Below are 26,591 nucleotides of genomic sequence, written 5' to 3'. Positions count from 1 at the left end.
TAGAGACATCTTAAAAGCTATTAGGTGTATTGTTTTAACGAATGCTTACTTTAGGGTTGAAAATATTTGCATTCGTGCCGCGTTGAGGGCGCCTGAGGGCCATCAACACGCGGTAGGTCAAGACTTTTTAACTGGTGAAAATAAAACAGAACAGCTCTTAGAACTTTACGAGTGAAGAGACCTGGGTTTTTTTACTTTTCCAATTGTCTGCCGGTAGAATATTTCACTTTACTTAGGTTTATATAACAGATCAATCAGTCTCAATTGTTAATTTTAGATTTATTTACACAAAACAAATCTTTTAACTACATTTACAATACTATGACTACATAAAATTAAAACTATCATTACGTGGGAGCGTACCAAGAGTACTGGCAGCATTACCGCGTTGGATAGCTAGGCAGAACCGTTGACCAAAAAAGACTAACGGCTGTTCCCAATATACTATCTACAGATAGAGATAAAGAACTACCTTCTACTATCAGTTATTAGCTGTCAATGATCTGAAGCTGTCCCAATATACCCGGTAAGTCATGGTTATCGCCAGTTCACTGTTGCAATTTCCATACAAACTTCTATCCCTGGTAAGCTATACGTCGTCCTATTGACAGACAGCGTGTACGAAAAAGATGAGTTACCGTCGATAAGTTTATTGGGACAGAAAAGTCAACGATTGTTAGGATTTTTTATCTCAAGTAGGCCACAACCAGAGATAGACTGATATTGGGAATGGCCGTAAGACACAGAACATATTGGAAAAGGGAGTCGAAACAGGCGAAGTTTCACGAAGTCTTCTCGTTGAGAAGTCGTTAGTTAGGCTGAATGATCACCTAACCTAAAGTTAGCACTATGTCCGTCCGCTTATGACTAACATAAAACGAAGAATTGACCACGAAAAAGTTGCTGAATACGCTTAGACAGTTTACTTTGAATCAAATTACACTAATGCGTTAAGTCGGTGTGTATGCATGTAGGTTTAAGTTTAGACTTTAATTGGGTTCCATCTTTAGACTGCGTGTGCTTGTCATCTCAGTCTGATCAGAAGATTTTCCAGTTCATCATAAGCAAGAAAAGTTAGCTAATAATTTAAAGCTTTTTTGCAAAGATGTAATCTCATAGGATCATTTGATAGATTAACAAATTGGATTCGTTTTATAAATCCTATGTCAACGCGGATAAATATACGAGTAACAGATAGTACAACATAAATGTTGTCACAGTGTCGTATTCAATTTTCAGTTTCTGTGTTCAAAGAAAAAGTTTGGAAAATAATGAATTTACACAACGAAATTCCAGCCTATAAGTTGATTTGCTATCTTCTCGTTGAGAAGTAGTTAGTAAGACTGAATAATCACCTAACCTAAAGTTAGCACCATGTCCGTTTGCTTATGACTAACATAAAACGAAGAACTTACCACGAAAAAGTTGTTGAGCGTATCGTTTACTTTGAATCAAATTACTCTAATGCGTTGTTTTAGTCTCCCTTTACAAAAGTAGGGAACCCCTTGCAATTTCCTTAGATTATAGCCGCACGCAAACCCGACATTAATGTATTTCATTTCTTGCATTTATTTTTGCATTATCCTTCATTCATAAATGTGTAATTGTACTTAGGTAGCAAATGTGCCTGCTCGAATAAAAAAAATAACAAAGACAATGAAATAATTATTCTGATGTAAGAATGTATATTTTTTCTAATGATTAGTAAAATGGTACCGCAAATGATACTATTACTACATAACTACAGCAATCTTTAAACACTTATTATTTTGTACACTTCTGAATTATACGTATTTTAACCGACATCGAAAAGGAGGAGGTTGGATTAGTATTTTTTCCTTAAAATCTCCATGCCCTGCAGTATCACAACGGCTACTGCAATGGTGCAGGCATTGGGATCATCCAAAGGGGAACAAACATTGCTCCAAGGGTTGGATGCAAAAAAGAAACGCATCCTACCCCAATCTGCTGACTTGTGGTGCCAAATACGGCGAGTCGCTGGTAGTCTGTGACGTGGGCGTTGCGCTCTAGGCCTATAGGCACTACCCTCCTAACCAGGCAATTGTCAGACGTTCCGAGAGGGGCGTCAACACAGACCTGGTAACTATCGAGATGTGTAGTAGCAGAAGATTTAATAAGGAAGCCATGTGCCTGTACACATCCGGCCATACGGTAATGCAAAAATATGCACAGATTGCCCTGCGTAGTCTGTGGTACGCGACCCAAACCATTCGGCATTGAGCCCGTTGAAATCAACCAAAACTATCAACGAATTCAGCGGAGGGGATCTGTGCAAGCACGTCGTCAATTGCTGCTTGAACGCAGCCTATGAGATGATCCGTTTCTGCGTTACCACTATGGAACCTATAGACCCACGCATAGATGAGGACAGTCCTCAAAATCTATACCGACCCAGAGAGTACATAGGTCCCTAACCTCAAAATTGCCGCGATGGCGAGTGCAGATATCCTCCCTAACGTATACACATGACCCGGCATGAGGCAAAAAATTAAGCTCAATTATGTACCCGGGGTACGTTAAATATGACGTAAAAAAACACAAAGCCGGCTGCGCCGTCTCAAGGCTGGTCGTGACGGCGTTTAAATTGTAGTGAATTCCCCTGATATTGCAAAAGTTCACGTTGAGCATGGAGCGGAGTGCCGTGGTGTTACTGCCTCCTAGGACATGCGCGGCCCAGAATACGACGGGCAGTCCGAGCGAGAATGCTCGGGGAGAGATGCTCCGGCTCAGGTGCAGTCGGTATCCTCCTGGGGTAATTTCTCTTATAGAACCGCTGTCCTGTGCGAGTGTGGAAATTAACCCGGACGAGTGTTCTGACGTCATAAGACGATAGTCACCCTTGGGCCTGGGACTATTCTTTTTATTCTCTTTTATTTCTCTTCTCCCCTATTTCGCCCCGGCGAAGCACAGGGCAAAAAAAGATAAGGCAATAAAGATAAATTAACAAATTGGATCTGTTTTATTAATTCTTTGTCCTCGCGGATAAAAATACGAGTAACAGACAGTACAACATAAATTTTGTCACAGTGTCGTATTAAATTTTCATTTGCTGTGTTCAAAGAAAAAGTTTGGTAAATAATCAATTTACACAACAAACTTCCAGCCTATAAGTTGATTAGCTAACAAATACAATTGGCTGGATAAGCGAGGCCTCTCGAGTATTTAGTTTTGCTCGTCTCGCCGGCGTATCTGCTAATTAATGTTGTCTAAACATAATTAAACTACATTCCCAGCTTCCATTTTGCTATTGAAATAAATTGTATTATTTGAGATTTATTGAAACGTTTTATGTCAGTTGCAAGAGGGTGGTTATTTGTGTTGGCAAATGAGTGTTTGCACTTTATTTATTAATTTGCATAGTTTTTATTATTAATATAAGATGTACAACGAAGAGTATATTCCTTTCACTTGATATATTACTACTAGTGTGTTATATATGCATATTTGCTTATGGAGCAAAAGGATTAAGAACCTTTTTACCAGTGGGCTCCTGTGCAGAGGATGCAGTCTAGATTATTGGTACCACAACGGGGCCTTTCTCTGCCGTGAAGCATTACTGTCTTTCGGTGTGATAGGCGCCGTAGCTAGGGCAAATGAGACTTAACATCTAACGTCTCAAGGTGACGAGCGCAAATGCAGTGCTGCTCAGAATTTCTCAAGAATCCCGAGCGGTACTGCATTGTAATGGGCAGGGCGTATCAATTACCATAAGCTAAACGTGATGCTCGTCACTTTTCTTATTTTCATAAAAAAAGGTACCCGCCCATTTCCATCCAGAACACGACAGCACAAACGCGTTGTGCACTTTAGGAAAGAAAATATAATAATATTAATAAAATACAATAATTTGAAAGTTGTACCTAGTTGATAGGTTGTAAGTCGGTGCCAAGCCCTAAACAAAATAAAACTTAATATTATAAACAGCTAACTTACTATAATTATTAAGGACATCCGCCCGCTTATGTCTGCCCTTCCCTTTTTGAAGTCGGTTAAAAATATATCTATATATCAATCTTCTATTTATCTATTTTAATATATATATTTCTTGTGTGCGTGTGTATGTCACTGAACTCCTCCTAGACGGATGGACCGATTTTGATGAAACTAGAAAGTTTCATCAAAATGTGTGATTAAAAAAAAAACACAGAAGTGTGTCTTCAGGTGGATTCGAGGATGGTTTAGATTCACAATCGAACTACCTCCTAAACGGCTGGACCGATTTTGATGATATTTTTGTGTGTTCCAGTGAATTTGAGATTGGTGTGTGTCTTCAGGTGGATTTGAGAATGGGTTAGATTCACAATTAAACTACCTCCTAAACGGCTGGACCGATTTTGATGTTTTTTTTTGTTTGTTTCCGTGAATTTGAGTTTGTTTTAGATTCTCAATTCCGTCCATATTATATAATTCTCCTACTCATGTGTATGTTAGTGAACTCCTACTAACGGCTGGACCGATTTTTTAAATTTAAGACGTATGTACAGGACAACGTCTGTCGGGTCCACGAGTCTTTATATATATAATTCTTCTGTGAGTGTGTATGTCACTGAACTCCTCCTAGACGGCTGGACCGATTTGGATGAAATTTTTTGTGTGAGTTCAAGGGGATTTGAGGATGGTTTAGATTCACAATTGAACTACCTCCTAAACGGCTGGACCAATTTTGATGATATTTTTGTGTGTTCCAGTGAATTTGAGATTGGTATGTGTCTTCAGGTGGATTCGAAAATGGTTTAGATTCACAATTAAACTACCTCCTAAACGGCTGGACCGATTTTGATGATTTTTTTGTTTGTTTCAGTGAATTTGAGATTGGTTTAGATTCTCAATTCCGTCCATATAATATAATTCTCTCCGTCCATATAAATAAGAACTCCTCTTAACGGCTGGACAGATTTTGTAAATTTAAGACGTGTGTACAGGACAACGTCTGTTGGGTCTTCTAGTATATATATATAATGAAAATGGTCTTTGTTTGATGCTCAATTACTCCTAAACCACTGATCGTATCGACATGAAACTACCACCATTTTGATTCAAAATTTATCCTAAATGGTTTATTTTTCGAATACCAATGTTCCTTCATTATTTTTTTCCTTTTAAAAGTCGCCCAGGGAAGCGGGCGGGAACGGCTATTCTAATATATAATTATGAAATAATTATTATTAAACATTGTCCGTTTATTATTAACAGCAATTCATTTGCATAAAGTTCTTTTAAGTTTAAAAGGAGAAATGTAAATGACGACAAATCGATGAATAAATTTCAGTTCGTTACATTAAACATCTAAAGTGACTTCAACCAATGACTATACTTTCTACAGAACAAAAGCTTTAAGTTCAACCTATGCAAAGCTCTTTGGTCAGGAGCTTATTCGATTCAACATTTTTATACAGGAAATTGGATTCTCCTACGTCCGCATATATCGAGTGAAATAAGTAAATCCATTTGCTCGGTTTACCCTTTATGTAACTTTGGGAAAGCTTAAGCTCATATGCATACCAAAAACTGTTTAATATTGTGAACGAAATTTTTGATACGACTCTTTATTAACTATACGTACGTCACAAGTTATTAAGCTGTTGTCGGCAAACTTTTTAATACCCGACTCAATTTGTGTTACACAAAAGTATTAAATTTGGAAAGTAATTTTCTTTTGAATAGGATATTCTATATAAATCTTTTGAACGTAAGCCTCAAAAAGATTTGTACTTAAATGTATTTTTGAACATTATTTATAATTATTGTCAATAAATTAATTCACAATTTATTAAATACAAGTAAGTGCCCGCATATACCAGCGTGGAAATTTAAATGGGGTTCGGAATTAAGCATGAAATTTATGAATATAAGATATAGTATAAAATATATTCAACCCCCAATTAGGTATAAGACTTTGGGGTTGGATAATTTTTATGAAACTGAGATTCAGCAAAATTGAATCAGGTTTTGCGGTTATTATAGAATCTTTACAAAAATATCGATTATCGAAGCATTTTCGGTGTAATGGCATTAGTAACCAAAATACTTATTAGCTTATTTAGTCAGTCCTAGAAGGGATAGTACATTATACTATTATGTTTCATCTCTTCGGATGTACCAGTGGGAGGCTCCTTTGCACAGAATGCCGGCTAGATTATGGGTACCACAACGGCGCCTATTTCTGCCGTGAAGCAGTAATATGCAGTGAATGAAAATTTTACTTGCTACGGTGCCCTTTAGACCGAGACACAATAATGCTTATACATTATTGCTTCAAAGCAGAAATAGGCACCGTTGTGGTACTCATAATCTAGCCGGCATCCTGAGCAAGGGACCTTCCGACTGCTTATTAGAATACAACTTATACAATAGTATATTGAGCAAAAAGCGACAAGTTGTCGATTGCCACCGATTAGGTAATCGACAACGTCGCATGAGTTGCACATACTATTTTGTATTACAAATGCGACGATCTATGTATTATTTTTTGTAACTTAAATTATAATTTTATTATTTAAACTAAACTGTCAGACGCGACAACCTCAATTCAGTTTTGATATTTCGAAATTTGCGTGTGTCAAGTATAATTTTCGTGCGACAACTTTTCGCACTCAATGCACGAATTTTAAAATAGGCAAACGGCTCTTTATCAACCGCAAAAGGCTTGTCCCAAGATACTACTTTTCCCGCATGAGTAATACAAAATGGCTTTTTCTCCAATCCAATAATATCAACACAAAGGAATCATAATGTTCTAAAATCCCTTTCAGCTAAAAATTGCAAATTTAATAGAGAACAAACGCAAAACAATAATTTCTCAAAATATTTCATAAGCCATTGTAGTTTTAATTACAATTTACTGTTTCATGGCAGCACAAATAATAAAACTGGAAGCCACATACATAACAGGCATGAGTAAGAAATTTTCCGGGAAAGCGAAGAGGCTCTAGCTTTGTTACTGAAAACATTAAACGCCTAAAAGCCTGAAACAATGACTGGTTTATAAAATAGGTACCTAAAAGCTGTCATGAAAGTATTTTGCTTGGGTCTAAGTTGTAAAAGAAATGTTAGAGAATATGAAATCATTTGTCAGTTTTTTCCTCGGTGCTTTTATAGGCTTTGTTGTGTGAAAAGCTGTACTTTGTATGTCGTTTATTTGGAAAATTTTCACTTAAAAATATTTCATGGATGAGATTCGATCCCTTGACCTCGCGGTGTTTCGACTTCACAATCATAATAATCATTAAGTAGAAATATTCGAACTATAATTAGAAATAGAAATAGAACTATAAATCTTTCAGCCATATTTTCAACGACCGTTGTACGAAATTCCAATCAGGCCATGTGACCTGACGCGAGTTTAACATTTTAAACCTATCCAAAGAAAAGGAAGTTTCACTTCAAAAATAGTTTATTTCATAACTTTATAAAGTTAAAGGTTAAATTTCCGTGGTTTAGCAATCTTTCTGTGGTCGGTGATAAAAAAATAAAAGAGTAAAATTCAACATTTCAGAACCAAATGCAACAGACTATTACAATAGTGCAACGGCTTTTAGATAGATAGGGCATCATAAGAAATTATATAAATCAAAATTAATAAGTTTTAAATATATATATATATAATTAATATTTATAAATAAGAAAATGAGGTGGTATATATTGGTTGTAACTGTATATGTTATTACCTATTTGTTACAGATAATAATTATTTTCAAAATTCCGCCAAATAAGAATTTAAAAAACATTCTTTATTCTCGTGTCAATTCGACGGGGATACGACAAAGTGAGACTTTTTAGCGGTGAGCGCATAAATTTGTGCCTTATTAGAGTAAAACTCTATTAAATTTTGCGGTTTATAAACTGAGACTTGGCATAGCATAGTCTCATTTTAAGACACAAATTTAATCAAAAGTACTTTTTGTTGGTATTTAGTATTATCATGTTGGTTACATCGCTATAGACTTAAGTTAGTTTTTTTTACTATAAATTTATATTATTAGTGATAAGATGGTCTTAATAGTTACCTGTTTTTAATGACATGTCTAGCACATTAAAATGCAGTTACACTTAGCTCATAGTAGTAATGTGTTAAGTGTTTTTATTCAATTTATGATTTATATATTATTTTTATTTATATATATATATATTTTATTCTTAACTCTTAACTTCTTATTAATAACTTAATGAATCAATCCGAACAGCACCTCTGAACCAACATCTCTACGTAACGCCAAAGAATCAAACTGATCAGAGATGACTTGATCGTCGATGATTCGAGCCGCTCTTCGTTGTATACATCATTTAAATGGAGCTGGGGAGCACCTGCCCAGAGTTGAGAACAGTACTCCATGTGAGCCTGAGCATTTGCGCCTTAACTAGTTGCAGGCGTTGGCATATAGTGAAGTATCGCCTTACTGAGTACACCAAGCTTATTTTAAACCGAATTTACGTAAGTGACCATTTCATCTGCAACCAGACATCCTCTGCACTTACGGCTGTCCGTTACGCCGATTGTGAAAATTTACATATTTAATTTTATGATTATAATGAAAATCTTATAGCTATTTGAATACAGAACAAAATAAAACTTATATTTCGTATTTTTATCTTCGAAATGATAAAGTATTCATTTCTGTACTGGGTATTAGGCACACACTGTATTTTATACTTTTGTTGATACCATTTTCCAATCATCAATACAATACAGGTATTTAATTGTTTCCAGATATTTGAAGATGGCGTAACTGCGAGCAGGATGCAGACAGCAATCCTTGTGTTGACGCTTACATGTGTCATTTCCTTCACGTGTACACATGCTAAAATAGGTAAGATTATAGACTAATGGCCTTACAAATAAACATGGTATAAAGTAATAACTGACGACGTCGAATTAGCTTTCATGGAGTAATGATACGAGTATGGGTACCTTAAAATAAACCACATACACATTTATCAAGGGGAGCGCTAAGAGGAGCTGTTTGAGTTTATTCCAGCGGCCGAATTCCACCACCGTACATTACGTGCAAAGTACCGAACAAGAAAAAAGCATACCCACCTTAAAGGCTGGCAACGCATTTCTAGACACCTGTTGTTGCGGATGTCCATGGGCGGTTGCCCCACCTTTCCCCATCCCATGGGCCTCTTGTACGTTCGCCCCCCCCCCCCCCCCCTCCCATATAAAAAATACACTTTGTAAAATATATTGTAAGCAAATCTTGGCTTGCCACACATAGATTTAAAAAGAGTAAGAAGATGTTAAGAATTGAAATAATCGATGTCAAATTTAACAAGGAGAGAGACGTATAAACAAGTTTTACTATTTATGTAGTCAAAAATAATTATTGATGGTAAAATATGATTATTTTAAAATAACACAACTTAGATTATGGATTGGTCTCCCCTGAGCTGCAACTAGATACCGCACTACCTAGCTTTTTTATTACGACAACTAATAGATGCTTGTGTGCGTGGCATCTTGACACTCAATGGCATTTTTCAAAATTTGTAACATACGCCTCGTGTTATTTTACATTGAAATTGATAAAATACAAAATACTTACTGATCATATGTGATCCCAGTATTTTTTTTATATCTTGTAGTATTATTTTTATAAAGTTTTACTACGCAACCCGGCATTTTAGTTTCAATTATTGGCCGAGTTTAACAGAACATATGGCACGTCAACGTCACACATTGTTAGAGACCGGCTCGAGAACGCTCACTTGGGCGTAGTATTAGTTGCCGCACTTTGCAACTACGCCTGCGGTATCTAGTTGGAAGGCAGTGGAGACCAATCCTTAATCTATGACATAAAATATGACCTTTCAACATTCACCCTATTATATAAACTTGGTACTAAGTACAAACTTAAAACGGAGGTGTAAAGGCGAGGCGAATAATACAGAAAAGATTTTTTTTTATTCATTAACATTTACAAAATATATATTTATTATTGTCTATAAATAAAACCGGTAAATTTTTATATGATTACAAAGCCTACTTTCGTTTGACTTTAATTGTTAATGATGAATGGAATCTTTTTGAAGTAAACAAATTTATTTATATTAAAGATACGATTTTCGTATAGGATTTGTAATAAAAAGCTTCAAGGAAACAAGAAATTTTACCTTTCTCTACCGATGTGAAAAGAATCTTTAAGCGAGAACCTTTTTTACAAAGGGTTCGTGCATATACAAAGCGGTTAAGAAATTTTCAAGCAAAGATTTATTGGTTTTCTGAATTTATTGCCGAAACTATCAAATTTAATCCTTAGTCTTTCAATCTATTTTAAATGGAATTAGAAAAAATATTTACTGTCTTTACTCTTATATCCTATAGTTTATGTATTTGTTTATTTACAATAAGGTTCAATAACAGATAATAGGTCAAAATTATCATCTAAAGGTACAAGAGACTTTGTGTGATCCTGAGATCCAATTGAAATCGAATACAGCATTCATGAAATACATTAAGATAAGAAAAGTGGACACAACAGAAATTAGAGAAAATGCGGTTTAAGTTTGACATAAAATTACCAGATCTTAAATATACAAAATACATAATTGAATATCTATGGGTAATGCCTGAAAATAAATGATTTATTATTATTATAATTAAAGCTGATTGCTGAAAGACACAGCGTATTTAACATATTTTTCAGCTCAAACCATTTCACCGCGTACAACGCCTTGTGCCTGAACTGTCGAAAATCCAGTACTCTATACATGACTCTATGATGACTGGGAGAATCCCTGTTTTAACTATGAATTCCACCGTTACACGACACGCCACAAATTGTGCAATTTTTGAGTAACTTTCTGCAACTTTTCAGCGAAAATGTGTAATGAACATCTTTGGGGAGTGTTTCAAGCACGATACAAAATGGGTACCCTCAGAAAAAGTTACCCGCCGAAACATAAAGTGTACAGCTTTGGACACATTTGGAAACCGTTTTACGATGGGAGGTAATCGGGTAATTAATAATCCTCGTTGGCATAATAATATAAACGACAACTGCTACTTAGTATGGAGCAGAAATATTATTAAGTACTTGCTATTTGCAGGGCGGAGTTATTGGCTGTCCCACAATAAATACCTAGATTTATACTTTATTAATAAATTGTCTAACAAAATAATAAATAAAACCAGAACTACGTTTTAACCAAGACGACTCTGCTTGTTTTATTATTATTAACATCCATCAATTTAATAAAATGTAGCTTTAATTAGTAAGACATTTACGTTGAACTTATAGATAAAAGATTTATATGAAATATTTTTGCAGTTTATTATGGATTAAATATGATATGTCTGAAAGATAAACTTTTTAATGGTTTTTGACCATGACGTAAATAATAATAATATTGACACACTTTTCACACTAATTACCTTGCCCCAAGTTAAGCATATATAGCCTGTGTGGTTACAAGACAATGATATATTTAATACAATATACTTACTTAAACATCCATAAATTCATATAAACATACATAAATACATTTAAATATCCATGACTCGGAAACAAACATCCATATTCATCATATAAATGCTTGCACCTACCGGGATTCGAACCCGGGACCTCTAGCTTAGTAGGTAGTCGCTAACCACTCGGCTATACAGGTCGTAAATTATTGTTTCTTTACTCAAACTCGGAAAGTAATGTTGTTTTGATCTGCTTATTGGCTGGAATATGCTGCTTCCCTCCATAGAGAAGGATAAACTCATTCGAATTACTTCCCACCTAAGGGCCAGAATGAACTTTAAAATAGAACTGCTGTCAGCTGTGAAGTTTTGTAAAAAAATGTAAAAAAAAACGAATTAAAAAAATGCTGCGGCCATGTGTCTTTCTAAGCAGCCAGTGTGCACTTATCGCATACTATTTTGAGCGGATTAAGCCGCAATAATTACGCGGTGAGTTCCATATTTAAAATTTAAAAAGTCGATATAAATTGATGGGATACTAATGTATCTGTGACGGAATTAAAAAAAAGGTTATAATCTTATATGCTAAGATTTGAATATTAAAAATGAGTTCAAGCGATTCTGAAATGTTGACACCAGATTCAATTAAAGACGAGGCAAATTCAAAAGAAAAATATATAAACACATACAATGATTTTATAAAGTGGCGAGTAGAGATGAATATATAAAATCGTTTTTCCGTAGTGTATTTCTTACGTATTTTGATGGACTGTATAGCAAAGCCTTCTACGCTATGGAACCGATATTAAATGCTCATGAATACACTTAGTTTAAAAAACAATGTAAATTTCAAAAAAATCCATAATTCAACATCATTTTTGAAAAGACAGTCTCAGGGGCTTAAGAGTAGGAAATCTAAGGTTTTCACCTCTCATGAAATGGTTTTTTTTAAATGATCCTCCTGACGAGATATATTTTACAGTGAGTAAGTTTACCTAAGTATTTATGGATTTATTCTTAAAATGAACGTATTTATTACACAAATACTAAAAACAAGTGATCGGCAAAAATAAAATCTAAGATATGCCGAAGCAGATAGCAACATATTTGAATTTACCAAATTGTGAGCAGTATACCGGATATTGTTATAGACGAACGTCAGCAACAACGATTCTGGGGCAAACAAGACAACGTTAAAAAGACATGGAGGCTGGAAATCCAGCACGAAGGCTCCGAAGGCTACACTGAGGATTCAGTCCAAAATAAACTAAAACTTCAATCAAATTAACTGAAACTATAAAAATTCCGCCATGGAATCCATCGTTTGATGAAATACTAGAGTCTCCTACTTTTACAGATATATATCAAACAGCATAAACATTCCAAACAAAAATGTAACTTTTAATTTCACGAATGAAAAGTATAGTGTTAAGACGGGTAAAAGAATCAATTCCTACTCAAACTATAGTCTAAATACCTTGGAAATTGATTCTTTCGACCCTCGGTTAACAATTTACTATTCATCACCTGTTATCAGTGTCTTCAAAAACAATTGTATATAGTAATTACATATACGTAGTAAATATCTTCAAATAAAATATTTACTGCGATTAGCAATAAAGAGAAAGTTTTACTTGATTTGATCAATGAGACGATTTTGGAGATTTTTAAAGATTTAATTTATTTGATCAATGAGTAAATGTAAAATAGTAAAATTATTACAATGAGTCGAATTTACAGATACTTCTAACGAATTAAACAAAATCAACAAATAAAATTCACCAAATCAACTTAGAGAATAGAAACTGTCATAGTACCTGTTGTTGTTGCGGAACTCCTCGAACTTTATTCTGATAGAAACAAAGTATGATCCATTTTTCATATGTTTGCCTATTCTTTATAAAAGCTGCCTTTTAATAAAGAAAAAATAAATTTCCTTTACACTGTTCTATTATCTCTAGTTTCATACATGACTGAACTTTTATCAATTGGCCGTTCACTTCTCTTTGACGCCTGGTACATATCTTAACATATATAAATCCAGTGTCCTCCTTAATTAATGAATGAATTTTAATGGAGATTACTTAATGGAGTGCAGTATAGTAACAACTAGCGAGATAGGATAGTTCTTTTTTCGATTTGGGACTGATAATTACTTTTATTCCTAACTAGCTGACCCGACAGACGTTGTTCTGTATATAATAAATAAAATAATGTTTTTATATGAATTTGGCAATAATATATCATAACATCATAATTCATTCATCAAAATTAATTCGTAAAATATGCACCCTGCTGTCGTAATGAAATTGTTTCACAGCAGAACTGTCAAACCGTGCGTCAATAAATTCTCTCATATAAATTATGTATGGATACATCAAAGGAAAAACAATCTTGTTGTTTTTATTTAATTTAGCAGCATTTTCGTATTTATTCACCTTTTAAACCTTCTCTGGACTTCCACAAATAATTCAAGACCTAAATTTGCCAAATCGGTCCAGCCATTCTCGAGTTTTAGCGAGACTAACGAACAGCAATTCATTTTTATATATATAGATATTTGTTTTGTATGGACATATTATTTTCTATGAGAGAATCTTATTAACGCACGGTGTGACAGTTCTGCTGTGAAACAATTTCATTATATCAACAGGGAGCATATTTTCCGAAATAATTCCTGATGTTAATATCAAATATTACATGAGCCTGGGTTCGGATTCCGGTAGGTGCAATGATTTATCAGCTGATGAATATAATATATATTTTTTTTATAATATATATTATGTAATAAATAATACAGGCTATGCCTAGTTTGGGGCAAGATAATTTGTGTAAAATTGTGTCAATATTATTATTATTATTGACAATTTCATAAAAACGGTATTTTGTTTATCGTGTACAGAACAACGTCTGTAGGGTCAGCTAGTAGGGTCTAGGTTTGCTGCAAACTGTGAAATCATTATAAAATGTACGGATAATACAGTTGTCTATAATAAATAATATCTCCACTTGAAAGAAACGGGACAAGCACGATAATACCAAGAATAAGAGAATAACATCATTCAGTAACAAGCATTCGAGAGGTCTCACGCTACAATACCCTACTTGAAATTCTTTGTGAAGCTATATTGTGTGGCGCATACTTTGCAATCTTAATTTTATTTATGTTGTATTCCAAGATATTTTATACTTGATGGGATATTTTTTTGTTCATTTTCATTGTTGTCTAAATCTGTTGATGTTTTAATTGGCGTTATATTGTTTTCCACAAGAGTGTTGCTTCTTTTTACTGAAGTATTGGTAATGATAGCATTATAATCAAAATCACTTCATTCATGTAGGTCACGGAAATAACACTTATGAAAGTCAAAAAAATATTTTTCTTATTGAATCTACCGCTACTTCGTAAAGGGTTGAGCTAATGAGAAGAAGTAGCAAGAAAATCATAGACGACTATTGCTTATAAATTTAATATTATGTGGAAGTTACCTTTGAACCAGGCTAAGAAAAGTGAGTAATATTGGTACATTTATTAATTTTTTTCCTGTTAAAATATCATGACTGGTATAGATCGAATGCCGCATCCTTTCCGAACTTTTAGTTTGGAAAGGATGCGGCATTCGATCTCAAACAAACTCTTCAGATATTCTTCAGTGTTTTGTTCTAAATTTATTCTTTAATGTTACTAACAGTTTAGCAGAGCAGATAAATATTTTATAAATTAGTTATGGGTATGTATGTGGAATGTGCATTCAGGTTTCAGCTGTTATTTTAGTTAATAAAGATTTATATGGACATAATATATTTATACATCTGGTCAAGATCGCCGGAAATAGTTGGATGAGGGCAGCATAGGACTGAGCATTGTGGAGATCTTTGTCGGAGTTCTTTGTCCAGCAGTGGACGTCTTCCGGCTGATATGATGATGACACATATTTTTAATATTGTTATTAAGGGCTTCTTCATTTATTGCTCAGATATGACCCAGTACTCTCTGAACGGCTGGATCACTTGGCGTTGCGTAGAGATGTCGCTTCATTGTGTGTCTTCTACGACATTTATCACGGGAAGTGAGATGAGATGTTTTACCTGATTCCTGCCGCCAAATTCCACCTTCGCATGACACGCCACAAGTTAGGATACCATCCCCACCATTAGGATGTGTGGCGGTCCTCCACAGTGCGGTTTTCAAGGAGCTTTCTTCCATGTACTACAAAGCTGTGGAATGAGCTTCCTTGTGCAGTGTTTCCGGGACGATACGACGCGTGCGTACACCTTACTTAAAGACCGGAAACGCTCCTGTGATTTCTCTGGTGTTGCAAAAGAAAGTGGGCGTCGGTGATCACTAAGCACCAAGTGACCCGTACTCTCATTTGTCCTCCTTTTCCATGAAAAGTATAGACTAGTAACTCGTACTTCGTCTTTAAAACAGGCATCCAAAAGAGAAGGCAAAGCAAAGTCAATTTTTGCAGTGCAAATTTAAAGGAAAATGAGTTAGTTTAGTAAGATATAATACCTACCTTATAGATATTATTGTTTTAGGCCTATTTAAATAACCTTCTCTTAGTTTCGTAGCAATACCATAATATTATAATATACATAGCAACATTTTAATAATTTTTATGGCATTTTTCAACGAGTTTTACGAAGGACCACATTTCTATAAAGTTATTGTAATTAAAATGTATTTAAAGTTGTTCATGAACAATAAATATGAGACATGAGACTAGATTATGATTGTTTTACAGCGATAGTAATGACTGTACAATATTGTATATTTTTATTGAAAAGAGCGCAAAAAAGTATGCTGGGAGAGTTTCTTGCTCCGCTCGTTCTCTCTCAGAGCGCCATTTATTTCCGAAGCTTTATCCTTTTCCATTTATCTAGTATATTAGAAATTACATCTAAAAATTCTAAAGGAATCAATTTTGAGAAAATAAATTCCTTTTTATGCCTTTTATAGGAAAGATTTTATTGAGTAAACATTGCTTAAAATCCTAAGGAATGTGTGTTGTGAATTCGACTCCCAGAGCGGTCACAAAGTCCTCTATTAAATAAAAATTTAAAGTAAATAAGAAGAAACTCTAACGTACCAGAAGTTAAAATTTTATCTCTAAGTTTCGCGTTAGATTTCCCGTGGGCTTAGCAAACCTTGCTACTTAGTGCTAATGCCACTGTTAGTTTAGGACTTAGGAACAAGTATAATACACCTTGTTCTAGTTTATAATTACTTATTTAAATTTTACAATGCTGCTCTAAAATGTTCAGCTAAGAGCTGACTTGTTTAAAAACAGCCTTAAAGGTACATTTATTATGTAATAAAATATATTTTTGGACTTTACACCTTAAGAATCGATTTTCATATAAGTCGCCCGGTATGAGAAAAATATGGAGAGTAAAACCTACTCATCAAATGGGATAGTAACGTTTTTGGTGCGCATCATTTCTCGCGCACCCTTTCACTTTTTAGTTGTGTGTGTGTGTATACTTGTCTGTAGCCACCATACACAGTATACTGCCTGATAGCTTAAGCATGTAGTATAATATATCTATTAGGCTGTGCCAAAATGTAACTTCCTTGATGGAACCTAACCTTTTAAATTTGGAATTTTGAATTCCGCTTTTAACAGTTGTGTTTGGGCATTTCCTGACATATTTTGAGCGTTAAGGATTTATTTGACTTTTTAATAAATACGCTTTTATAAGCTTCTGCTGTATGTCTGTTTGTAACTGACTCCATTGGACTTGATATTGTTTAGTACCTGTTCAAAGACAATCGTTCTTCAGGAGTAAACTCCAGTCGTGCGTCGGAGCTGACACACACACTGTTTTATGGCTCAGATTAAAGTTTGGTCTCCGCTGCGCTCCAAATAGATAACGCAGGCGTAGTTCCAAAGTGCGTAACCTTTTACTTCGCCCAAATGGGCGTACTCGAGCCAGTCTCGGTGTGTGGCGTTGACGTGCCACATGTTCTGTTAAACTTTGCTAATAATTGAACTTAAATACCGGGTTGCGTAGTAAAACTTGGTAAAAATTATACTACAAGAAATAGATAGACGCTGGGATCAGGTCATATAATTTGTAATTATTTTGTATTTTATTATTTACAATGTAAAATTACACGAAGCGTTTGTTACAAAATTATAAGGATGCCATAGAGGTTTTTAGTAACCTTTACCACACAAACGTTTTTTCGGAAATTCTTTTGAATAACGCAATACTTTTGTTTTGATCATTTTCTGGGATTTGTTGTTTAAGCATAATAAACATCGCCCCACAAAAGACTTACTCGACTTAGCCGAGTAGTAGGCATTATAAGCTTTTGTTTGTTCAATTAACATGGTGTTAGCGTTGTTGTGGTTATGACAGTTTCTAGCAAATTCTCTTATGTGCCTATGCTATGCCTACATTACATTATTCTTTAAATTTTGCTCTCAATGATTATTTATTATTATTCATAAGTATCACTCTTATTACAAGATGGCATTATCCAAATAACATACATTGAGTATACTCAATACTGAACTATAGTTCAGTGTTCTGTATTTGTTATGTGCGGTACTGTATTCAACACATTCTACCGATCTATACAACAGCAGATATCGCCAAATTATGTAAATCGTCATTTTGACGCAGGACACCGTCATAAAGACAAAAGCTATTCATTGATCCATATTCATATAGAAACTGCTATCCTCACTATTGCAGAAATAAGATCAACCAATATCTTTATCTATATTTGTAATGCAGGCATTAAAAGTAAACAAGATACTTAGTCAGCTCCTTTTAGCAGGGAATCACGCTCACACTGTTATTTTTATTATTTTATTTTTAATCTTTATAATAGTGTTACGGTACTTAATTTAGTATTTTAAGATTTTAATTAATATTGTAAATTGCTGTGTTTATGTGTGTTTTTTGTATGCTAATAAAGTGTTTCTACTTCTATTTCTAAAAAGATTTTTACACGCTTTTTATTAGCTTCACCTGTATGTATGTTTGTTTGTAACCGACTCATTAACCGCGATTTTGACCCTCTCTAAACGACCAGATTTCGTTCAAACTTCGTAGATTTCTCGAGGACCGATGACAATATATTAGTTTGATACAATTATTCTATTTTTCAATTAGTTTAATAAAATTTTTATTAATTTATAAAAAAAAATATCTATCGTCTTCAATAAGGAATTGATATTTTTAATTTCGACTATTATCTTTCAACCAAAGCGTGTTTATTAGTTTTTTAAACTATTTTTATTGACATATGTCACACAATATAATTGTCAGAATATTTTATTACTATAGTATACAAAATCTACTGAACACACACCTACATTTCTACAACTACAGAGAAAGTGAACGAAATTATATTTATTATGTAGCAACTGCTTATATAATATATTTATTTAGGTATTTGTAAGTATTAAAATGATTATTATCTAGCCTAAACATTATAATCATTAAAACTATAAGCCAATAGATGTTTGTCAATCAGTGCAAGCTTATAATTATAATAGTACATACAATATTCCTGTATTTTTTATGGAGAGAACGTATCCTGATATTAAGTGATCCACCCACACTCTGCCACAACACCAGATGCATCACCGGAGCGGTGCCGACCTTTTTCGGAGGTGTACGATCATTCTAAGTTTTTCGAAAACACTTGTTCGAAGTAAATCCATCGAACAGCATTATATTACAAATATTGCTTAGTAGATAATTACTTGTTACCATGTAAACCACGTACTGCCTTCAGTAAGACAGTACGGGCCGGTCCTAGGTACCATTAACCATTCGTCTATAACCATTACAGGACCGGCTCGAGTAACCATTTTAACCTTTATTAACAATGCATAGTAGAAATGCAGTACGCGTGTAACCATTGATCGGTCCGGTCCTAGTTACCATTAACCATTCGTCTATAACCATTACAGGACTGGTCCGAGTAACCATTTTAACTATTGTAACCAATTAATAGAAGAGATCCGTGTACTCACAAGTAGAACCACTAATTATAGTTATTTAGCAAGTGTCATAGATTAATTTAGTACCTTAAGTAAATAAATATTTTTACCATAAAAACCAAATATATATATATCACCCCTAACTGCACCGCTTTTCAACATTACTGTAGAGCACAGTTTCTCAACCTTATTTTGCTCACCGCCCACTTTGGGAATATGTTTTTTTCTAGAGTATTTTCGTGTATTTTTTATTTGACTATATTTTAATAATAAATATCTACTAATAATAATCTATCGTCGCCCCATCTGTGCCATCTCAATGCCCCCTAATTTTCTCTGGGTCTTCTACTGCCCCCCCGAAAGTTTCAAACGCCCACGTTGAGAACCTATGCTGTAGAGGAATGTCACATACCCAGATGGTGAGAAAAATATCCAAGTTTGAGGAGTGTCGTGCAAGGTGGATTTTGGCGGCAGGAATAGAGTCAAACAGCTCTTTAGACTAATCCACATGATAAATGAGCTAGAAGACACATATGTGGTAGAAAATACATACACATAATGTGTATTTTATAGCTTTGATACCTTACATGTTGTGGATCCAATATTATTGACCTTACTTAATTTACATTGAAATCTTAAAAATGTTCCTGAATATGCATTGATTTCTTAAATTTAAATTAACGCATATGCATTTTTCAAAATTTTCTGCATACTGTTATAAGTTTTATACTGTTATAAAAATATTTTATTTCTTTCAAAGCCCATTCTTTTTTTAAGACAATTACCCATTTTTTTCTTATTTATATTGTAATCCCCATATAATTTTCTGTATGTGCACTTGTTGCCGAAGTTGCTACGGCTATCCCCATTGAAGAATGACGCTGTAACAATTTCCAGGGTAACAATTTTTTTTTCATATAAGAAAAGTTGAGGCTAACCTAGAAAATATACAATCAAGTTGGCAACAGACGCGTGGATTCATATCGCACTTAAAATGATGCTAAATAAATGTCATGGCCAGATTCTTATTGTCATAACTTGCAAGGTTGAAGTCTACATAAGCCGTGTGATATTACGCTATGCATAGAAACGCGTGTTTGAATATTTCTTTTAGCAAGTCTTGTACTTGTAGAAGGGCTGATGGGCGAATCACTAAACGCAATAATATTCTTAATCGAATACAGATTTTTGTTGTGAAAGTTTCCTGTTTTTAAAGTGAAACAGTAATGTGTAACGAATATTATGTTTCGGTATGAAGGGCGCCGTAGCTAGTGAAGTTACTGGGCAATTGAGACTTAACATCTTGTGTCTCAAGGTGACAAGCGCAAGTGTAGTGCGGAATTTTTGGATTTTTCAGGAATCTGTGTCCTAAACAGTATATCTGAATGCCTCTTTATGGGGTCATAAGGTCGAGGCACGTTACCGGTGTTTGATGACACTAAGCTTTGAAATTGAAGTTTATAATATGTAAGTACCTTAGTTTAAGTGAAAGGTCTCGTTTAACTTTATTAGATTTGCTCCGCTGAAATCATAGTCTTCTTTAATTTTGCATTGGCTTATGGTCTGGCCCAATTAATGGAGTCGCTATTACGCCATTATTGTATCTTTCAGCTTAGAGTATGATTTGCAATATCATTCATCAAGCTTAAGATAAACATAAAAAATTGTTATATCAAAACCAACACACAACGTTTGATGATTAATAAATAGATTAACAACATTCACTGCTCCAGTAAACGTTATCTCGTGCCGCAAGGATAGATTCTTACGAAGACATGGATAATACATGCGGGCTTACGTCCTCAACGGTTGGTGAATACGCTAGAAGATAATTTGGGCTCGCTAATCATACGCCTGCTCCCTTTGTTGAAGGGTAGGGCTGATTGATGATACGATGTTTATATGTGTGTGTTAATCTTATTGTTATTCTATATGTGTTAGTGCATCAAGGTGTTTGCTCTATTATTCACTACTGATCGGCTCGGCTGTTCCCAATATTCTATCTACAGATAGAGATAAATTACTACCTTCTTCTGTCAGTAATTAGCTGTCAATAATCTGAAGCTGTCCCAAGTCATTCTTATCGCCTTATATTGAGACGCGTGAATTGAAATTTCCATACAAGCTTCTATCGCTGGTAAGCTATACGTCGTCCCATTGACAGACAGCGTGTATGGATAATGTGAGCTACTGTCGATAAGTTTATTGGGACAGAAACGTCAACGATAGTTACGATTTTTATATCAAGTAAGAGATATACTGAATATTGCGAACGGCCGTAAGACGTTGCCCGAAAATCAGAAAGAAGATTTCCTTTTACTAATGCGAGTGTTACACCTTTAAGGCGACACTAAATGCCAGCGATATGAGTTCACGGCTGCCGGCCCGCCATCTACGTAACAAAGCCAATATTTTCAAAATTCTTGCGTGGAAAACAGTTTATATGCTTACAATCCTCGTTATTCACTACTAATCTGAATAAATGAACCTACACAGAAAAGTACAAGCTATAAGAATAACTTTTCTGAGAGAAGTACCAAAAAAATGCGACACGCCATGGCAAAAACCTTTTTTTTAGTTCAAAACGGATCGGCAGTGTTAACTATAACCAACAGCAAGCATTAGCAACCTACAAATAAGACTTAAGGATATGTGTAACAGGATTAAGTAGTGTTCATACCTCGAAATGCTATACTTTAACCACAAAACTTGTCTGAAAACACCATGTTTGCGTGTTTTCTGCTTACTCTTCGCCTTAAGTCAAATACTTTTTAAAGGATTAAAACGCGTGTAGTTGTAACTATATTTTTACAGGGGTTCCCCCTGAGTGCGTAAAGTCAAAATCAAAGTCAAATAAACTTTATTCAATTAGGCTTGAACTAAGCACTTTAGAATCGTCACTACAAATATTTCTTTTAAATTTATCATAATATGTTCGTAAATGGTTGAGCTCGCGAATCTCAACAGCCACTCTATTCAATCACATAGAGTTTTAGAGTGGCTGTAATATACATAACAAATTAGTTGGTGCTGCATCCAATATATGAGTCATGTTTAAATAATATAAATTATTTCATAAAAAGTAATAAATAATTAAATGTATTAATATAAATTATCGTATATTGGGTGCATCGACCTTTAACTCATCGTTTAAGTAAGGATGCTTTGTGAATGGTCGTGATTACTGTTACAATTAGTAATTGCTTCTAACAAATACTTCATTAACTATAACAGGTTGAACTGGCACCACAAGCAGTTTACGAATTGACGCATGGACCAGCAACGTACTCCGCAAAGTTCATGAATCGTAGGCTTACGTTTAGACAACAATCCTACTAATATTATAAATGTGAAAGTTTGTATGTCTGGATGTATGTTTGAACTTCTTTAACGCAAAATCTACTGAATAGATTTTGATGAAACTTTACAGTAATATAGCTTACACACCAGAATAACAAATAGGCTATAATTTATAAAACTATAGTGTGAATTATACAAAATATAAAAGAAGTGTGATTGTTACTAATGAATACAACTAGCGCCATCTCTTATCAACTAGCAAGGAAACGATCAATACAATTTATATGGTAAAACAACGTTTGCCGGGTCAGCTAGTCTAATATAAAAATACACTGAAAAATATACAAATACACTGAATAGGAGTTTTGATCCTTAAAAGTATTTTATTAAAATTTCTTTTGACTTTTAAGAAAGAAAAGAGAGAATCACACTATTTTATGCTGTATGACGTTTTCTCACAGTACATTTTCAGAAAAATTACATTTCACTTAATCTTTTTGTATACTATAAGCTTCATGATGCTACACAAGTTAAATTTGAAAACAAAATTTTATAAACGATGCGGGACTCGAACCTACGACCTCCCGCGTTTCGTGCGAGTGCTCCTCCAACTAAGCTAACTCAGTTGGAAGAGCAGAAGAAACGCGACAGATCGTCGGTTCGATTCCCGCATCGTTCATAAAATTTTGTTTTCAAATTTTATTTGTGTTTTTATCCTAGAAGTGAGGGTTATCACTTTAAAAACATAACAAATTCTTCATTATGATGTTTATTTGTCACTTAATGAATATTTCAATGTATTTTTGTATACCTCGAGAAAAGTATTTGTGCATGGATGAAAAATATGCGTTATCTATAACTTTTAGTTAAAGGTCATGAGTATGCAAATTTCAGACAATAAGCGCTGAAAGCATAACAAACAATGTCTCTGTCGAATTATGTTCGGGTACATTACTTCAACGTTAAATTTACAAAATATCGCCATCATGAAAGCACTGATAGCTCATTTCAAATGAGAGAGTTCGGATCTTCATGAATATTGTCATTAAAGTGTTTCATTTGCAACATTGCATTGAAATTTTAGTACAGTATTTTCTCGACTAAAAGCTAATGAATAAAATATTCAGTAAATTTAGTCAACCAATCTTGCAATATAATATATATTATGTGAACTTTAGATGGGAGTTATTTAATATTTGATTCAGGAATTGAAATTTGGCATTGTTTTGGATACCACATCGGTTTAGAACTTAATACATACATACATTTAAATAGTATTTACATTCTTAAACAATTGTTAATTTTACGACCTCTCGCGTGCGAGTGCTCTTCTACTGAGCCAACCGTTCTGGTGATGTAATATTCATAAATTTTGATATGTCTTGTTCAATTCTCAGATTGTGGCTTGATCTGCAGGATCTGCTTTACATGATACTGTTGAACAAGATATCAAGATTGATGAACGTTACGTTACTCGAACGGTTGGCTCAGAGGAAGAGCACTCACACAGACCGCGAGAGGTCACGGGTTCAAGTCCCGCAAGTTAAGATTTTTGTACAAATTATGTAAGGGCATCTAATAAATAAATTAAAGTTATTTCTTCTAGTTGAAGTCAAAATCCACTAGAAAATCTTGTATGTGGTGATCATAAAACTTATTAACAAAATGTTCATTATATTTTTTTTTGCCAAAGATACTTTACACCTTCTGGCATTAATTTTAAAATTTATATTTTCAATTTGTTTGCAATAAAGATTATTATATTTATAGGCCCTCTTTATACATTATGTACCACACCCTCGTATCACCCTATAAATATGATAACATTTCCTCGCAGAAGATAAACAGACCAACGCATTAACTGAGTTTATTTTTAGAATATATCTTTAAATATAGAACTATATTAGAATACTATACAAATATAAATATGAGTGTTTGTCGAGCTGAGCTAAGTCCTTTTATGTCACCATTGCCGTGCAAAATGTTCCTACAGCGTCACACTAAGTCGACATCCCACTTTTGAGCCGACAATCCAGCTAAAGCCGTAAGATGTTTTGAGGACCTCTTTGTGTACTTATGTTCAATTGAAAGTAACAATAATATATAGGTTTGTTATTTTAGTTTTTATGCAGTATGTAAGAATATGATATGAAAATATCATATTGCAAAATATTTAATAATCTATAAATAAATTGAGATAATTGACTGCACATTACAGTACAGTGAAGCTCATCATCATCATCATATCAGCTAAAATACGTTCACTGCTGGACAAAGTCCTTCCCCAAATATCTCCACGATGTTCGCTCATATTCCGGCGATCTTAACCAGGTCAATGGTTCATCTTGTGGGGGGCCTACCAACACTGCGTCATCCGGTATGTAGTCGTCAATCGAGAACTTTGCTGCACCAATGGCCATCTGTCCATCGAACTGTGTGCCCTGCCCACAGCAACGTCAGTTTCGCAATCATTGGCATTATGGCAATGTCAGTGTTTTTTGGTTCTTCTTGGATTATTTTTATTCTGATAGGATGTCGCAGGAAAACTCCAAGCATAGCCCTCTCCATTGCCCTTTGAGCGACCAAAAGCCTTCATATCAGACCCATAGTGACCACGTCTGCGAAGTATGACTTACAATCATCACTGGCAAAATACCCTGTTTGAAAACCTTGGTCTTCAGACACTGTGGTATTTGGGACGAGATGTTTTAGAGAGCTTCCCGAACACAAGCCATCGGAGTTGGATTCGACGAGTGGCCGCTTTCGCGAAATTGGACCTCCCTAACTGGATTGTATGTCCAAGGTAGACATACTTGTCAACAGTTTCGAGAGAACAGTTCCCAACTGTTACGAGAATAGGTGTGACATGGACATTCGACATGGTCTTTTTGTTGTACATATTCATTTTAAGACCTACTCCATGGGAAGCTGTATTGAGGACATCAAGCATTTAAGCCATGACTACGATATTGTCCGTGAATCGAAGGTGAGTAATGTATTTGCCGTTAATAATGATCTCCAGTCTGATACAGTCAGCTTACACACAGTGTCAATACTCGAAACAAACATAAACTCGCCATTCCCTACTAAGCCCCGTAAAATTGCTAAATTTTTTAAAGTGGATTGTGTTATATTTTATAATAAACTACCAACTGAAATTAAAATATTACCTATTAAAAAATTTAAATGTGCCGTAAAAAATAAATTAACATCTAAGGCCTTTTATAATGTGAAAGATTATTTGAATGATAAAGATAGTTGGAATTAATGTTCTAAATTTTGGCGGTGATCACTTAACACCCGGTGACCCGTACGCTCGTTTGTCCTCCTATTACATAAAAAAAAGCCTACCACTGGTTAAATAATTGTAATAACATCTATCTGCAACTTTGATCCTATAGAATTCTGTTCAAAAATCTATTTATTTATACGAATACTCTCGAAAATCCTTTGAGTTTCGGAATAAATATACCCTTTGTCCTTTGACGTGTATGTGACTTTGTTCCCATCGTGTGTGAAAAATTGTTTTATTATTAGTTTGCTAGTTAAAAATGGTAACGTATTAAAATAAATTATTCCTGATAAGGATAAAAATATTACTCTACAAATATCATCCAAACAATGCATTATATGACGATGTGTAGCTAGTGCCATTTTCCAGTTACGGTTGACAGATGAGATTTGCGAGGATAGCGACATCTGTTGACAGGAATTCATTTTATATTTGACATAATATGTCTTAACAGATTTCGTAGATATAAGAAAAGGTCTGTATGCTGAATGTTAGCTTATGTAAAAAGAGAATTTTCTCTGTAGCTTTGTTTTGACTTATCTCCGAAGTGGTGGACCGGATTTTGAAGAAAATATATTCAATGGCATTTGCATCATGTTGTAGGTCA

General features: G+C 34.4%; 1 protein-coding gene across 2 annotated transcripts in view; it reads left to right on the top strand.

The window, feature by feature from the left end:
• The window catches only part of LOC126967124 (acid sphingomyelinase-like phosphodiesterase 3a), a 148,566-nt gene that overhangs the window by 67,227 nt on the left and 54,748 nt on the right, over positions 1-26,591 (top strand). For both annotated transcript variants that reach the window (XM_050811545.1, XM_050811544.1), the window contains exon 2: positions 8,729-8,828. In XM_050811545.1, the coding sequence (XP_050667502.1) occupies positions 8,759-8,828 (70 nt within the window). In that variant the 5' untranslated portion in view covers positions 8,729-8,758. The remainder of the gene's footprint in view (positions 1-8,728; positions 8,829-26,591) is intronic.

This window comes from Leptidea sinapis, chromosome 12 (genome assembly GCF_905404315.1).
Source record: "Leptidea sinapis chromosome 12, ilLepSina1.1, whole genome shotgun sequence".
Taxonomy (NCBI): Eukaryota; Metazoa; Arthropoda; class Insecta; order Lepidoptera; family Pieridae; genus Leptidea; species Leptidea sinapis.
This window is presented reverse-complemented; position numbering and strand designations above follow the sequence as displayed.